General features: G+C 40.1%; 1 protein-coding gene across 2 annotated transcripts in view; it reads right to left on the bottom strand.

The window, feature by feature from the left end:
- Positions 1-17,960, bottom strand: part of LOC127577001 (inositol polyphosphate-5-phosphatase A) — a 426,171-nt gene that overhangs the window by 32,164 nt on the left and 376,047 nt on the right. For both annotated transcript variants that reach the window (XM_052027852.1, XM_052027851.1), the window contains exon 12: positions 3,543-3,616. In XM_052027852.1, the coding sequence (XP_051883812.1) occupies positions 3,543-3,616 (74 nt within the window). The remainder of the gene's footprint in view (positions 1-3,542; positions 3,617-17,960) is intronic.

Here is a 17,960-nt window from a genome sequence, read left to right as displayed (position 1 = left end):
GCTAAGTAATGCAATACTGACAGAGGGACTTGGGGTTTTACATAGTTACATCTCTGATGGTGGTAGGACAAACTTAGAAATCTGTTTAGAGGCATGTGGGATCCTTGACGTCATAAACGGATACATTGAATAAAAAATTAAGCAGATTATAGAACATAGAACAGTACAGCACAGAACAGGCCCTTAGGCCCACAGTGTTGTGCTGACAGAGTTATTCCCTCCTACCTACAGAATGCCCATATCCCTCTATTTTCCTCTCATTCATGTGCCCATCCAAGCTGCTCTTAAAAGCCCCCAGTGAATTTGCCTCCACCACCCTATCAGGCAACGCATTCCAGGCATCCACCATTCTCTCAGTAAAACACATACCCCTCACGTCTGTTCTGAACCTACCCCCTCTCACCTTAAAAGCATGCCCATGCCCATGTTGAATCTTTACAAAGTAATGGTTAGAGTTGTCAAAATATTGTGACAAATTCTGGACCTGAGACATTAGAAAATCCATGCCTTTGAGAGGGTGAAACAGAGCTTTGTTAAAATGGTGCAAAGAATTAAAGATAGAAACTAAATTATCCCTGGTTTTGGTGATCTGAACCAGCGCTCCGCATAGTGCTATCACATATTTAGTTTCATTCACAAAAAGCAGTGAATCTGGCCAAAAAGACATTTGAAACCACATTATGGTGGTTTACAGTCAGAAACAAGACCTAAAATAGGACCATACTAAGTTCACCGAAATTTTCAACCACCTGCTGCGTTCCAATCTGAGAAGGGTACCACACTCCACATAGGAGGCAAGCACCAGCGCTTATGGCCACCAGTGAGATAAATGTCTGGAGGTGTGTCAGGGATGATAAGTGACCCACTAGGCCCCACCTTAGGAAGAACCTGACAGCTGTCTCCTCCAAGTATGAGAATCCTAATTCCATCTAGCCCTGCAGAAATAGATTTCATATCCTTACAAGATATGACATCGTGAGCATCCACACCACTGCAAAAGGTCGTAGCAAGTCATTTCACTAAATGGATCAGAGGTTCATTTGTTAATTTGTTATAATCAGTAGAGATGATCGTGCAACAGAGAATGTGAGGGATTATTCTGTATTGTCTGATTACTGGTGACCCATCATGGTGTTAAAGATTGGTGTGTGGTTAGGGCGATGTGTCTAGATTGGGGACAATGATTTAGCAAACTTCAATTGAAAGGCATCTGTCTGTCCAGGAAGTTTGCAAGTTACACCAAAATGCTCCAATTTATGCCAGTCAGGACAGAAGTTGGTGATAAATGGGTGAAAGATCAAGTACATGTCTGATGCTGGAAAACCCGTCAGATTCACTAATGTGAAGATCGGCTAAAGGTGCCAGTGCAGATTCCTGATGGGCACTATTTAATCTGGAGATGACTGCAAGAACAATCTAACGCCAGCTAAATTGCTCTTACGTGTGATTTCTTCATAAAAACAGGCGTTAACCAATCCAATTTCTACCTATGCGTTAATTGGAGAGATAAGAGAATGGGTTACTTATCCTTGGGGCAGATAAGTTTGAGGGGAGAGTTGAAAGAGGTAATAAGGAGAAACTTCAGTGATGGAATGATTGATACGAAAAATACATTTAAAGAGACGACAAGGGAAAAAATGATGCAGCAAGTCATCATGTACTGAAATACATGCTTGAGTGAATGATGGAAGCAGATTCAATGTTAATTTCAAAAGACATCAATACATATTTGAAAAGGCAAAATATGCCATGCAGTATATAGAGATGTGAGGTATACAGAGAGTCAATATAGGTACAAAAAAAATCAACTTGGATTTACATGTGGGCACAGACACGCACACATACACACGTGCAAATAAACACATGCATGCACACATACACACACAAATGCCCACCTATGCATATGCACATGAACACTTGCAGAAAAATGAAATATAACAAGAATATTTTTGAGCCTGTAGTTTCAAATTATTTGTTATTTGCTATTTGGTGATTTAAGGATATTTTCCTTATATCACTTATTGTAAACTCATCTGCATGAATTACTACTCAAGTAGCATTATTAAAACTTTACACCTGATTCCTGATCTAACCTCCTGATGCTCTGACTGGACTTCTGGCCCTAAATGTCTGATTGTTCTCTAGCTCTCACCCAACTCTGTGATCGTTACTTGACTCTGGTCCCCAATCTCGCCCATGTAATTGCTCCCTGACACTGCCCTCAATCCAAACCCAAGCTGGAGGATCCTGATATATGCTATGACTAAGGCCCTGACTCCACCTCAGACCACAGGCACTCTCTCCCCTACATTCTCCACAAACCTGGTTCTGTTCCCGAATTTATCTGCTCCATTCCTATGAGCATTTCATAGAGGTGCAGAGCACAAAGTGCTTCCCTCAACAACAATGAATTTCTATGCTATTGTCTTTTGGATGAAATGTTAAACCTGATCTGCTCTGTCAAATGAATGGAAAAGATCCCCTCATACTATCTTGAAGATGAGTAGTCTCTCTTAATCTGGTTCTCTCCAAAAAACTTTCTGATACTTGCTATGGTCCTATTTACCTTTTCCACTCGGTCTGCACTTTCTTTTCTCCTTTTTAATGTTACCTTTCTGTGCCCACTCTGGTTTTCTTAAAAGAATATCCAAATATTTAAATAAATGACCAAATTTTTTTCCATATTCTTTGTGAGGTACAAGATGTTAAAATAAACAAGCTGTTTGGCCTAGAAAACATGTATTGAAATGTATTGATGGGTAAGAACTTAAGAGCGTTGATCAGCACATGTTACTGTAATGTTGCTGTAATCACAGAAATGTGGCTGAAAGAAGGGCAAGACTGGCAGCTCAATATTCCAGAGTATGGGGGGATGGGAGGGTAAAAAGAGGAGGGGGAATTCCATCATTGATCCAGGAGGTCATCACTGCAATAGTAAGGGAGAATGTCTTGGAAGGCTCTTTAAATTAGGAGGTATGGGTAGAGTTAAAAAATAAAAATGGGCAATCACTTTGCTGGGATTATCCCAAAAGTCAGTGGGAGATGGATACGTGTAATGTAAAGCTATGTAAAGAAACCAATATTATCTGTACTTATTTGATATATTATATTAGTGAGCTGTATTATCAGCAGGTTAATTTCAGCATCTGAAATATATATGTTAATGTTAAAAAGTAATAGTACTGAATACATGCACAGAAATATTTTTAAGATCCCTTAGCTTGAGAGCAAGATAGAAAACAATTGAGCTTCAATAATGCACAGAATTTTAAATGACATACACAGTCAAAGGTCAAGTCACAACCTGACTCTAAACAAAAGTATTTTCTCTCCATTTTCTTTAGGAGGCAGTGGCCCTGTTAATCATTTCTGGTCCCAATAAAATATTTGCAAAGGATGCTGATAAGGACAGAACCACCCTTCACATCATTGTAAAGAAAACTAAACACTTAAAATATTCAGGGATCTTTTTTTTATTTCATGCAGGACATTGCTTTCAGTTAAATGTTTGCAACAGGATAAAGAAAGGATAAATTTGATACCTGGGTGGAAATGCAATCTCTTGTTCACTCAACTTGTCTTTAAATACAGACAGCTCTCTGTCAAATTCTAAAAGCTGAAAAGAAATTGATTAACAAAAAGTTAATTTACAGCACTTCATAATTAAGGAATTTCAATGCTATACAATTTTCAAAAATCTCTCCCCTTTAGTTATCTCCAGAAGCTCTTTGCTTCTTGATGGTGTCCAGTTATTTGAAGACAGATACTTTGTCAGTGGTGGTAGGTTTTCTGACGATTGAGAACATCATGACCAGACCCAATCCACAATTGTTCCCAGGAAGAAGGCCTGACTAATTTCCCCCTTGACATCTAACAAATACAGAAGGCAATTACAGTGCACTGTCTGAGACCGGCTAATAATCCAGACATGGATGAAACCCGAGGACTTCTTTATCAATGTATGACTAGGCCATTCATTGAATAAACAAGTTATTTACCTGTCAACATTTTACTAACAGTTCAATGCAATTGACCTTACTACCATTATTTATTTTTGGATGTTAGTGCTTGATCGCAAAAGCAGTGATTCCATTCACAAATCTTTTCAGAAATTCTTTTAATGTAGGTCGTTTTTACTTCTAATTATGTTTTCATTACTTTCCCATCTTTATTTTTCCCTTCTTAACCTAGCTTAACGATCTGACCTTCACCAACACCAAAACCAAAACCAATGTGAGGTTCGATATCAAAATGGGGACAACGAAAACCTAATTGGGTGACTAGTCTATATTATCATCAATCTTATCTAAACCCATTTGTTGCTGATTAGCAGCTAATCCCTAGGAGCAGTCAAAATTTCCTAAAACTTTAAACCGTAAACTAATATTTGTGGCTGCAATGCAAAAAATTCAATTCATGACTCAAAGGTTGGGGAGAGGTGGGGAGCTGGAGTGGGTGGTGATTGATGAGGAGGGGTGGGCTGATGGTGCAGACAGGGAGAAGACAGGATCATTCTCACTATTTGTGGAGTTAGTTTGGAGGAAAACATTCATTTTGGTTTGTGATGACCTGAAGTGAATACAATCTCAAGAGTCTGAAACTAATGACATTCATTTCCTACACATAATACAGCTCTTGTGCATTATTCTCCCATTAAAAGAGTTGTGATGTATTCTCTTAACTTTTACTGAAGCCCAAGGTTAGATCATGGAGCTATTAGCAGCTTTTGAACAAACAGCCATTCAAATTGTTACAAACAGCATTATCTTTGCATCAATATTTGTACTCAACCTGGATTGCAAGTGAATAAGTGACTGAAAGCTCATAATAATCTGTTCTGCTACTGACCATCACTCTTTGTAAGTGCCATTTCCTATTCTGACAAGTATGTCATCAAAATAACACCTTTTATGACTGCAGCATGTTTACGCTACTGCCCATTAATCATCTCTCATCTCACAGCTGTGCAGATACCATTGTATGGGTGGCAGAGGTTCTGATCTAAATTAGATTATGTCCCTCTATCCCATGCCACCTCATAAATCATTCCTGAAATGCAAAATTAGCAGCTACTTGTACACATTAATTATCTGTACGAAAGCAGTCACCTGAACCACCTGCAAGGATGACCCGTTCTCCCACCTTCCCATCTAGAGGCAGGAACCACAAGCCTTTCAGCTTGCACCTCAGCAACATTGTTCAAATATTTTCACTGCTTTATCAAACATGGACTTGTGAACTCCATCCAAAGCATTTCATTGAACAATCTTCTTTTTAAAATTTTGAATGGTTTATTAACTTCGAACAAAATAATAGTTTTCTACATCTGCGGTTTCAAACATATTAGATGGTGGCGGACTACCGCCACTGTTTTATCCCAATGAGAATGATGCATGGGAGGGGTTAAAATCAGGCTGGGCACACGTAGCGGCCTGTCCTGATTCAGGGTCTCGACCTGAAACAGCGACCATCCCTTTGCCTCCACAGATGTCGCTTGACCTGCTGAGTTCTTCAGTCGTTTGTTTTTGCTTTGTGAAGAGAGAGACTGAAAAAAGTTCCTCTTGCACTCAAAAGGACATGAAAGTACTCAACAAACAACAGAGAGATACATGAAGACACAAGAGATTCTGCAGATGCTGGAATACATAACGGGAGGAAGGTGCTGTGCTCCAAGGACACTAGCCAGGTCCACCGTGGGAGAAGCCCTGCCAGGAGGGGGCTCCAGTTTCTTCAATCAACACTTATTCAATCAACATAGAAATAAATGTTAAGTCCTTACAAAATATGTCAGGGTGAGCTGTAAACCATTGAGAACAGCTGGAGCAAGCCACTTCAGTAATTGGATCAAGGATTCATTCTTTAATGTTTTATGATCAGTGCAAGTGGCCCTGGAAAAGGAGGACGTGAGAGATTATTATTTCTCACCTGGGCACTCTCAGCTGATTGTCAGTGTTACTGATGGGAGTGTGGAGAGGGGTCACTGTCTGCATTGGGTGCTATATCTATCCTTCTGAAAACTGTCCCTCATCAGAGAGTTCCTTGCAGCCCATGCATTCAATGTCTTGTCTCTCTGCTCTGTGAGGTGAGACTGTTGGTGTTCTTATCTAGTGGCCGTCTGAGTCATCCTGCTCCTTCTACTGCTGCAAGTTTTTCAGTCGACACCACTTATCTTCGACCTCAGGGTCTGCACGCTGCTTTTCCCTGGGAACCAGCCGTTGTGTTTCCCAGCTTATGTGGCATTAAATACACTATGTTGAAATCCCCATATCTATTCTGTGTACACTGGATTTCAAGCCCTGAGTAATAAAGACAGCTGGCTCTCACTTTCAGGAGTCCAATAGCACTCCCCACCACGAACCTCACACTTATGAGGCTCCAGTAAATCCACAAAGCGACAGTGATTGGAGCACAGACTGGTGTTAGGAGTCAAGGAAGAAGAGGGTGGGCCTTGACCCCAAGGGTCCATCGCCCCAGGTAGCGGTGGCAGGAAAAGTCTAAAAATTCAGTCTCCTTGAGGATGAAGGTATCGTGTCTGCTGCTTAGCAATATGGCACTGACCATCAGGAAATTCTCATGACCCACAGCACCTGCACATTGTGGGAGTGGAATCCTTTTCTGTTGAGGAAAGGGCTGGGTCATTAGTGAGAGACCTCATGGGCACACATATGCAGTCAGGGTGCAGATGGATCCAGCTATGCTGTTAAATCCCATGATACAGTTTCCTCATTACCAAAGCAGACAAAGAAGTGTGATGTAGCAGGGAGCAGGAAACTGTGACACATGGCAGGGATCTGCTGTGGCCATTTGGAAAGATCCTATGGCAAGGAATTTGAGAGTGAATGTGACCTTGACCTTGACAGGGAGAGCAGCCCAGGCATGAGAGGACAAATATCATCCTGCAGAATGCCACATGTATCAGTGATGACTGTCTTTAAAAAAATGTGAGCTTGTGAATACATTGTTTATCAGAGATGTCCAACTGGGATTGGTGTTTTTGAAGCTGTAGCTCTTCGCTGATAGGAATGTCTACTTTCACAGGTTCCTGTGTGACCTGTTTAGGGTACACCGATCCCTCCAGTAATGGATTGCTGTCAGTGGTGTCATCACTGAGGCATCAGTTGAATGGATGTATCGGCAGATAATTACTGAAGGTAGAACTCACAGCTATTCACATTCTGTGGATTTTGGAAGGCGTGGAGAAGCCTGGAGTTTGACAGGGTAGATGCGGATTGATGTTTCAACTGGTTGGGGTCTCCAGAACTAGAGATTGCAGTCTCAAAATAAGGGATCAGCCCTTCAGGACAAAGATAAGAAAGAGTTTCTTTAGAGAGGAGAGAGTGAATCTTTGGAATACTCTTCCAAAGAGGGTTGTGCAGTCTCAGTTGCTGAGTATATTCAAGACAGAGATCAATCAATTTTTGGGAATCAGGGGATAGTGCAGGAAAGCAGTATTGATGCAACAGATAAGCCTTGATCTTACTGAATGGCCAAGTAGGCATGAGGGGACAAAGGGCCATCACCTGCTTCTACTTCTCACCTTCTACCATCAACTTTATGTTTAAAACCAATCCCTGAGTTCCTGGTATGTGGAAGCTTCAGAACCTTTTGCTGCACCTGTCAATTTCAGGATATTGACTGTCTGGTATAATGTAAATAGCACCAAGACAAACTGGCCTAGGGCTCATGACAGAATCCCTGCAGGAATCTTCCTCCTGTCAGCCTGTCCCAAAGTTACTCCTGGTTACAAATGCAGTTTTTGCATTTGATTTACCCAAGAAAATTACTGCAATCACAGTTTCTCTCCTGATGTACAAGTGTAATCCATAATGAAGTGACACAACCAGATTTTATTCACAAACTACAATCAGATGAGGTGAAATTTCCCCTGATTAAATAATGGGAAGAACAAAGCTATTGACTTCGGCTCCTGCCGCAAACTCAGTTCCTATCATAGCCTTTCATTTCATGACACTCTGTGGCAACTGGTTGAGACTGCGCCAGACTGCTTGGAACCTTGGGATCCTATTTGACATTTGCTGGATGTTCAAATCCACATCCTAGTCACTTCCAGTTCTAAAATAATAGCTACCTACATCCTTGCACTGTACTTGCTGTTGAAGTTGATTGCCATGCTTGAATGTTTTCAGCTTGCTGATTACAATGGAGGCAGCACACCAAGTTCATGTTGCCTTACACAGTAATGATGTCACCATATTGCCATTATTAATTGCATTGATTGACTAGATGCAATAGCAGGGGACCAATAGGATGCCAGCCTGTGGTGAAGTTTGGCTGCAACATGCACTGGCAAATGCTGTCATTCTACAAATTAGATGAACAGAGAAACTGTAATGCACAATATGAGAGGGAGGAGCTCCAAGAGTTTCTGACAGTGCTAGGAACCTGGAAGGACGTGAAACATAGTAGAAAATATATCCTATATCCATAGATTTCTAGGAATGTTGGTGGGAATAGGCTCCACATATCAAAGACAATGGGAGCTCATGACCATCATAGTCAATGTGAGGAATCAAGCCTCAAGAACCTGAATGCAGTGCTGGGAGATTTATTGATCTCACACAGGTGACCAAAGTCAGTAAAAAACATTTCAGATTCCATATCTAACAAGTTTTGTCACTTGCCTCAGAGCCAGTTTAATTCACAGGTTCCTCAGCACTCACCTACCCACAGTCCTTATCAGTATGCCCAATATTCACTTAATCCACCATGTTCTCACATAATTAGCACCACTGCAAGCCTTACACCTGCATTTTACATTTTATTGGGAACAAACTGCTTTGCCCCTGAGGTTAAAAGCACAGCCCCAGTCATTTGAATGGGTTTAGCCATCTTAGAAAGTGCAGATAAATGTTTTACTTATTTTACTTTCTTTATTATTACTAATATTTTAATTTAATGCCATCACTTTCAAGTGATTTTAATTATTATTTTAAATATGTTTAAGTTTTTTGGAATTAATTATGTCTATTTGACCAGATTTTAAATGTCTGAAAGGCTTTTGACCACAGCAGGCTGTCAGGGTGGTCCAGGCCACTCATCCCCACTCCATTTGGCAGGACAACTCTCACATGCAGAGAGCCAGCTTGGCCAGGTTTCTGTGCCCATAACAGGATAACATGGTGGGCACCAAGGGCAGTCAAATTGGGCAGCATGCCAGATCGTGGATTCATTGGCTTATTCAAGTCATTAAGGGTCACATTAGTGACACTCATTCATCAAAATTTTCATCTAATAACTATGAAGGAGGCACTATATTCAGTAAGGTTCCTAATGAATGGTGAGGAGGCAATATCTTCAAAGACATATGGTGGAAAATCTCCTTCATACCATCTGAGACTTGCTATCAGTAATATATAAGTATCAGTATCCATTCACTGACTTTCTTCATTCCAGGTTTGAAGAAGAATGAAAGGACATATTAGAAAAATGTCATACTGGTAATACAAAATATAGCAAAATGTTCAGTGCAGTTATTTGACAGGATTTCACAAACTTTCCCACTGTTCTTGAATTGCTAATTCTTTGGCACATTCTGGATTACTACAGTCAGCAGAACAGCAGCTATTACTCTTCAGTATCCGAAGACCAAACCTGCAGTGAGCCAGATCAAGAGGTGATGCTACTTACATTTGTCAAACTCATCAGCAGCATTCACTAGAGGCACTGCAGATGCAAACATTAAATGATGTTTGGAGGAAAGGAAAAATGTGACTAGCATTTTGGAAATAGTCTTATTGAAATGTTTGCGAATAAAAGTTTTTATCAATTGAAAACATCTTGAATTGTCCGCTTAAGTTTGTTCCAAATCTGTGCATTAGATGCACCAGTACTAATAAAGAGCAAGTAATGAAGAAGCCAGGTTCCCCTTGAACCTTTTTAGATGGTATTAGGTTGCTTGGTTCCTGTGAATTAACACAATTCAGTCGCTTATATTGGTCCAACTTTAATTCAGATTGTAGAAGCTGGCTCTTAATATTTATACTGCTAATTACAGCTTCTGTGAACTGGTGATATATAATATATATATATATATATATATATATATATATATATATATAGATATATATATATATATATATATATAGATATATTTGTTTTTTCCTAAATACATTAGAGTCAGTGAGTTCCCCAAGTGCAGATTTTGCACAGTTGGCAGTAAACCTAATGCAATCTGTCAGAAATCATTAAGACCTGGTCTTTCTGATTACTTATTTAGTAGGAACAGCCAGCTTTACACTTGGCTTATGACTGGCTGGAGAAAATTCATATTTCAGGTACTTGTACGCACTAAAATGAGTCTCATGAAAAACTGCAGTCCTAGTTTGACCTGTGCTTACATGGTTCCTTCCTTCCTTAACAGTAATAGCTGCTGTCCCATTGATTGTTGTTATCTGTGAGGCATTACAAAGATGGATCAGCTCTTTAAGAACATTAGAAAAGTTTGCTGTACTAATTGTTAGCCATCTGTAATAAATTGCTGAGAACTGATTAAATAAGATTAGCCTACTCAAATTAGAATATTTACAATTTTGCTCTTTGTGCAGTCTTTGAATTGCACCACCTCAAAGCCACATAATTATACAACAATTCGTTGTGGTATGTAATGCATTGTGAAACTTAAAATGATTTGTTTGAGTTTTAAGGACCATGTCATAATGGCAGTGGAATATATCTAAACTAAAACATACATTTTTAACAGTTTACTTCTAACTTTGCTCTTGCTCAAGTAATTAGAACTCAAGAGAACATGAAACAGTTTAGGGGGTTATCCACTTTAGAATACAGCTTTGGAAAATGTTGTTCTTAGACCCTGCTGACAAAAAAAATACCAGATGATAAAGAATGAACTGTTTCAAATACAATATCAAATACAATTAATTACAAGGCATCCTTAAGAACAAAACAATTTCCAGAAGGGTTTGTTTTATTGTACACCTAATAAAATGCTGCAAGGATAAAATTGTGGTTTAGTAGACTGTGTGTGGGAGAGACTAAGAGGACAGTGACAGAATAGTTTACTGACAACAAAGTTTTTCAGTGATTGTTCAATTTAAATAGATTCCAGTGTTACTGGAGAGACATCACACAGATAAAGCCTAAAAATCAATGGCACTTCAGCATGCAGCAAGTCAGAGACTAAATAAGCAGGCACCAAGAACAACTTTATCCAGCAGCAGGCCTGTGAAATTCCCAATTCTACATCTGTATGGCAAAGGAAAATTTAATCTTCCCAAATACTCATCAGTGCATTCCATCCTCTGACTTGACAGCTACACTTATAATTAATTATACAATTTAGATGGGAATATCGACTAAACAAACCTATAAATCATAGAAAAAGTCAATAGGCATGGACACATTCAATCATGTCCAAACAATGATTACTGCTCTCAAATACAATAATTATTTTCAAGAGCTGACTTGAATTAAATTTCTGTCAACCTAGTACAAGACTAGTGGTTGATGAAGGATGCAATAGATTTTTTTGGGGGGAATTTGGTCTAGGAACATTCATCCTGAAGAAGGGCAGTTTGTTTTTAGTGATCACACTGCTCTGTGTATAACTAGACCATGAAGATTAGATTATCTCAAATGGCTCATTAAATCATTTATCTTTCCCTGAAGTTGATCTAGAGAAGCTGCTCACCTTCTTGCATTGCAATGAAATCAAACATAATGAATTCTGCTGCAACACAGTGAATGTGAAAAAATGAAGTGGTATGTTCACAGTCGGAAAAGCAAATGGAATGTATTGCCTCAATGGAAGATTTCTGAAAATGCTCATCTGCAGGGGAGAAATTGCATCTTAAATATCAGGCTTCACTCAGTAAAAAGTACAAAACTATTTTCTATAATTTTGCAACAGTCAGGAAAAGGAGTTCATTAGAACTGAATTTCCATTACAACAATGGGAGGTGAGGAAATGAGGGATATTTTTAGCTTTAAGAATGCCTTCCTTATTTCCCTGATATCCCAAGGCAACTGCAAATCCCACAGTGTTCTTGACTATTGCATCCAACACATGGGCCAAAGCTGACTTCTGTCCACTATTGGAAACACAACTAAGCACTTAGAAAGGAATGAACGAGCCAGTCACCCCTTAAAAGTTATATCACCTTGATAATTTGCTTCAGCAAAGAGCTGAGCTGGGATTGCTTATAACTAAGCTTTATCAAGGATTCCCAACTATAGTTTCAAAGACAGAGTTTCAAGTGACTCATCAAGAAATAAAAATGTACTTTTTGCATTACGTCCTTTCTATATTTTGTGCATTCATTTGCCTATAAATGCTATCCTGCAGTTTAGTATTTGATGCACTACATGGTAGAATTTTATTTAAAACTGATTCCTAAATGTGAATGGGAATTTGGTGCATGCAGATTGTATTTTGGGAAACTGCCACTCAAGTACAAATCTGCCCCAAAGTTGAAGCAGTGGCTGCGGCTTTCAGAACTTTCTGATAGACAGAGATTGCCGAGGAAAACTGACACTTTGCTTGTCTTTGGGTTTAATTCATGGTTTTTCTGTGACGGGCTGGGAGGTTTCATTTTCTAATGTGCATGGGGGATTGCAGGTTGTGTGCTTCAAACATGACCAAGCAAGGCTTCAACCTGAACTCACAGGAGTCTCCTGCATAACATCACTTCAATACGTGCAGTTACATGGTGAAGAAGTGGTCGCCTCTTATGATGGGGCACAAGTATACAGTTATTTCTAGCAAATAAACAGAAGAAGCTGCTTAACCAAACTTACATAAAACAGCAGGATTACCAGCACAACTCAACCATGCCCTTATTTTAGCAGGAGTACATTCTATCAGTTAATTATAATGAAAAGCCTTTCCCACACTCAGCCCTTCCAGTGTGGTTCACTCATCAGAAATGTGTGTGGCTGGCAAGACCAACATTATTGGTCATTCCGAATTGTACTTATGCAAGAGAAAGAGTGTGCCTTCTTTGGGCCACTGCACTCCTTCTGGGGAAGGTGCTCACAGAGTGTAATTTGGTAGGAAGTTCCTATATTTAGATGCAATGATGATGAAGGAAGAACTGAGATTAGTACATGATGTTGTCCCCAAACATCCAGGCTGTTGAAGAATTCTTGGTTAGTTGCTGCAGTACACCTGGTAGATGGTAGACTGTATGTCAGGGATTAAATGCTTGCAGCATATGAGGTACCATTCAGGCAGGTAACTTTGCATTTGATGATGCGAATATCTCAAATATTGTTGCATTGTCCAGGCAGGTCGACAGTATTTCATCATTATCCTGACTTGTACCTGGTAGATAGCGGAAAGACTTTGGGGTTTGGAGCCAAATGCAAGGGCCCTGACTTCTCTGAGTAACCACTGTATTTGTGTGAAAGATCGAGTTAAACTTTTGGTCAAAGTTGGTCGGCTGACGATTGGGGAATTTGGCGATGGTAATCCCACTGCATATCAAGGGTAGGTGACTATTGAAGGTGGCTTATTTGGTACAAATAATGCTTGCATCTCATCAGCCCACAGCTGAATGTTTTCTGGGTCACTGCAGGCAACACTTTATTTTCAGAGGAAGTGGGAGTAGGACTGAACATTGAACAACAATCAATGAACATTCCTTCAAATCTTGATGAACTTAAGACATCCTATTGCTGTCAAGAGATGCCTTGATGTCAAGGGCAGTCACTCTCACCTCACCTCTGGAATTTAGTTCTTTTTCCATGTTTGTAACAAATGAGATCTGGAACTAAGTGGTTTTGGAAGAACCAAAACTGAACATCAATGAGTAGGTTATTGTTGAATAGGTGCCCTTTGATAGCATTAATGCCAAAATCTTTCTTTTTTTTTGACGACTGAGTGCAGGCTAATGGGATAGAAATAGGTTGCATTGGATTTGTCTTGCTTTTTATGGACAAGACATTGTCAGATATGTTGCCCAACATTTTGGCTGTGCAAGGACAGCTTGGCTGGATGCGCAGCTAGTTCTGGAGTTCAAGTCCTCAGCATGACGGCCAAATTGTCATCTGATCGCCATGTCCACTCCTCCAGTCAGTGTGCCCACTCATTACTTAATATCAGTTTTGTGGTAAATGCAGAGAGAGGTTCACCTTTCTGTGTCCTGAAATTACAGATTGTGGTAGAATTCAAATATGCTGCTACACATGGTCCACCATGCCTCACGGATGCCCAGTTTTGAACGACCAAATCCATTCTGAATCAGTCCTACGTCGTCTAGTAATGGTGCCACAAACATGACGGAAAATGTTCTCAGTTTGAAGAAAGGATTTTATCACCATTAGGGCTGTGTGGTGGCCACTCCTGTCAATACTTTCATGGAGTTCAAGTAGATAGGTAAGGACAAGACCTGGTAGATTTTTCCCTCACACTGCTTCTTTCACCATCTGCTCTAGACATCTGGGTCGTTCAGGACTTGGTCAGTAATGGTGTAATTTATGATTCTGTGAGTACAGCTCTGTGGGCCGAAGGGCCTGAATTGTGCTGCAGGTTTTCTATGTTCTATGTTCTACTTCTATGTTAGGCTGCTTCAGGGATAGTCTGTGGAATACCTCTCCCAGTTCTGGCACATCCCCAGATGTTCATGTGGAGGACTTTGCATGGTGGACTGGGCCAAGAATGATTTTGCTACTTCCAACTCCAGTACCTAGACTGAGGTCTGGTGGTCTTTTAGATCCTAATTTTCCCTTGATACCTAAGCCATTTCAGATGGTAGTTAAGAGTCAAGCATATTGCTGTGAAACTGGAGTCACATGTAGGCTAGACCAAGTAAAGGCATCAGATTTCCATTAACGGACATTAGTGAACCAGATGGTTGTTTACAGATATCTGCTAGTTTCAGTTATTGCCACTGATACCAGCTTTATATTTCAGATTAATTTAACTAATTAAATTTAAAGTCCCAGCTGCGATGGTGGGATTTGAACTCGAATGTCTGAACCATTAATTCTAGTTTCTGGATTACTCCTGCAGTAACGTGACCACCATACTCCATTACACTTCAAACAAATATCATGTGGAAGGCATCAATGAATTCTGTACTTGGGAAAATGCACCCATGCAGTAACACTTTGTCACAGTGCCATGTTATTCAATGGCAAGGATGACAGAAGGACTGTACACAACGAGTGACTATCATTCTCCTATTTGATATATACATGAATAGTACATTAGCTAATATTGTACTGCATGCTCCTAATAAGCTACATTTAACAATGAGCGTAGTCCTGTTCCTGCTGTAGGTTGGTTGTAGAAGCCCATGTTCCTTATGACAATACTTTTCATCAGGCTTCCTGCTAACTCCAAATCTGAGGGAGTTATCTTCAGTCCTAACAAATTATGGATTACAAAGGTTTGTACATGTGGTCTGGTGCCTATTCTTTTTCTCAGCTTGCCTTCTTTCACCACCTCAACCAAGAATACAGGAACACTGAAAATCTAGTAATAAAGGTAGTACAAAAAGCACACCATAAGCCACCCAACAATGCACTGAAAAAACTCAGCGTGGCTTCTTTTAAAATCTCCACCTCCTATCAAACATTGAGTAACTATGTGGCTCCCCGTACAAATCCCACAGGATTGAACTAGGTCTTCAGTTACATAAATCAAATGTGAATTGGGCCATGCATTATCACACAGCAAATTCCTCTTCTTCACCTCAGTCTTAAATGAGCAACCACTTACCCTGAGACTTTGGCACCTAATTCAAGATTCTCACACTAAATTAAAATTCCTCCTGATGGTGATTGCTTTTGGCAGCATTTTAGAACTTCACCAAGTTATCATACCTCAAATACACGCTGAAACAACAAAGGGTATTAAGCCCAATGGGGTCATCAGTTCTAAACCTATTCCTTATTCTTGTTCAATATCTCTATTGACCAAGTTTCAGTTGGAGACATAATCCAGAATCATGGCCAAACTGCTGGTCTTCTGGGTCTGGAGACACTGAGGCTCACTGCAGAGATCTGAAATAAAATAGAACTCTTCGAGGCACTTATGGTTCAGTGTAAAGCAGGGCAATGAGTTGAGCCACTGAGCTAGCAGAGTAGACTCACTGAGCAATTCTGATACAAGGCATGTGAAATTCTGAGCAAATAAGAAAAGAGCCCTCCGGAGGGATGTTTAAAATGTAAAGAATTCCCTGGCTTAAATTGTTTTATTTCAGGAAATAAGTGTGATGCAGTCAATACCATTATCCAGGATAGGAAGAACAGAAAGCTCTAAACTCTGTTTATTCCTCAAGTAAGAAAATAACTCAGGTCTTTCTCATCATGGAATAAATTGGGTCTGCTGTGGTTACCACTAATGTACCCATGATTTAATCACTGCAGATAAAGTTTTACCGATCAAGAGACAAGACATTCATGCACTATAACCCCATTTATACTGAAGGGCACTGTTTATTTGTTCTCAATTTGGAAATGTTTCGCATTCTAACCTCCACTGAAATGGGGGATACGTATTTACTCAGATCTTTGTTCAGATAAAAACTCCCACCTCGTGCTGCTGGGTTAAAACTGGCTGGGATTCAGTTTGATTAAATTCAGTCTGATGTAAACAGTCACCTTCGAAACCTGGCTACTTGCTGCCCCTAAGGATACCGTCAGTGCATGAGTTAGGGTCTGATGTTTGATATCTTCTGGCATGTGAATTGCTTCAGGGCAGAGGTGATGGTAAATGCTGAACTATCACATTCAGTTTGGATCAACTCTGATTTGATATGAATGCTACAGCCCATTGTAAAACAGCCTCTCAAGAATTTAACCATTCTCCTTTCCACAGAAATATTCCTTACAAACCCGGTGGTTCACATTTCCAAAGTAAAGTATTATATTGTACAAATATTGTGTGTACCTCTTACGTCATTGATATAGAAATCAAACTCTAGGACCATTTATAAACTTGCCCAAAAACTAATTGCCTGTCAGCAGTGCTAAGCATACACTGTGGCAGTGGCTAGATATTGTACAGTGCTTCTGAAATCAATTCCTTTCAGTATCCTTCTTTGATAATGGCTTATGCTATTGCATGGTATCACACATGCATATGGGGTTTGCGTGTGTGTGTGTGTGTGTCTGTGTGTGTGTGTGTGTGTGTGTGTGTGTGTGTGTGTGTGTATATCTCCATATACATCTGTGTTCTAAGTCTGTGCAGAAGAGCCTCGTCACCTATCATCTTGGACAGCCTTGTAAATGGACTAAGACCTCACTCGGCAGTGTGGTCACCCCATGTTAAAAGAATTCACACATGGGCGTCTTCCACTCCTCAGAGATGCAGTGGAAGCAAGGCATCCTTGACTCCAAGGGACTGTCAAAGTGGGAGGAAGGAAATGGTGCTGGTGACCACTGAGCAACACCTCAAGCAAGCACACAAACCAACAGTTAGCATTTCACATTGACAAGTAAAATGCACCGTGAACAATGCCGATCTCCTCAGCACTGCTCTAGCACCAGTGGGAGGGATTCATTCCATCATGTACCGCAGTTAAGGTTTCTTGTAAGAACAGGAATTTCCACCAAAATTATATGGTGATCCTGGCATATTCCATTAATAGCAGGTGTTCAGTCCTTCAGTGGCAATACTCAGGAAGGAGTGGGACTAAGGAAGGATGGAGGAGAAGGAAGGAGATTAAGTGCCAAGAAGGGATGTGGAGAAAAACATGAGAATAAGACCAGTTAGCTGATGGACTGCTTCTTATTGTGCTGTAATGGGTTCAATAATCTCCACTGTAACAATAAACAAACATTCACCCTTAACTGGTACAGTGATAATTGATCACCGAAGGACGGAATTCCTCAACAAAGCTTGCCCTCTGTCTCCTGAATTAAAAATGATGAGTGCTTATTTGCAGCAATGGACTTCGCTTCTCAAAATTCAAAACTCCACCTCCTTGAGAGAAGGAGATGCCCCTCTTTGTTAGTATTATTACAGACTTGGCAGT

The sequence above is a fragment of the Pristis pectinata genome, chromosome 12 (genome assembly GCF_009764475.1).
Source record: "Pristis pectinata isolate sPriPec2 chromosome 12, sPriPec2.1.pri, whole genome shotgun sequence".
NCBI lineage: Eukaryota > Metazoa > Chordata > Chondrichthyes > Rhinopristiformes > Pristidae > Pristis > Pristis pectinata.
The sequence above is the reverse complement of the archived record's forward strand: the minus strand, read 5'-3'. Positions and strand labels throughout refer to the sequence as shown.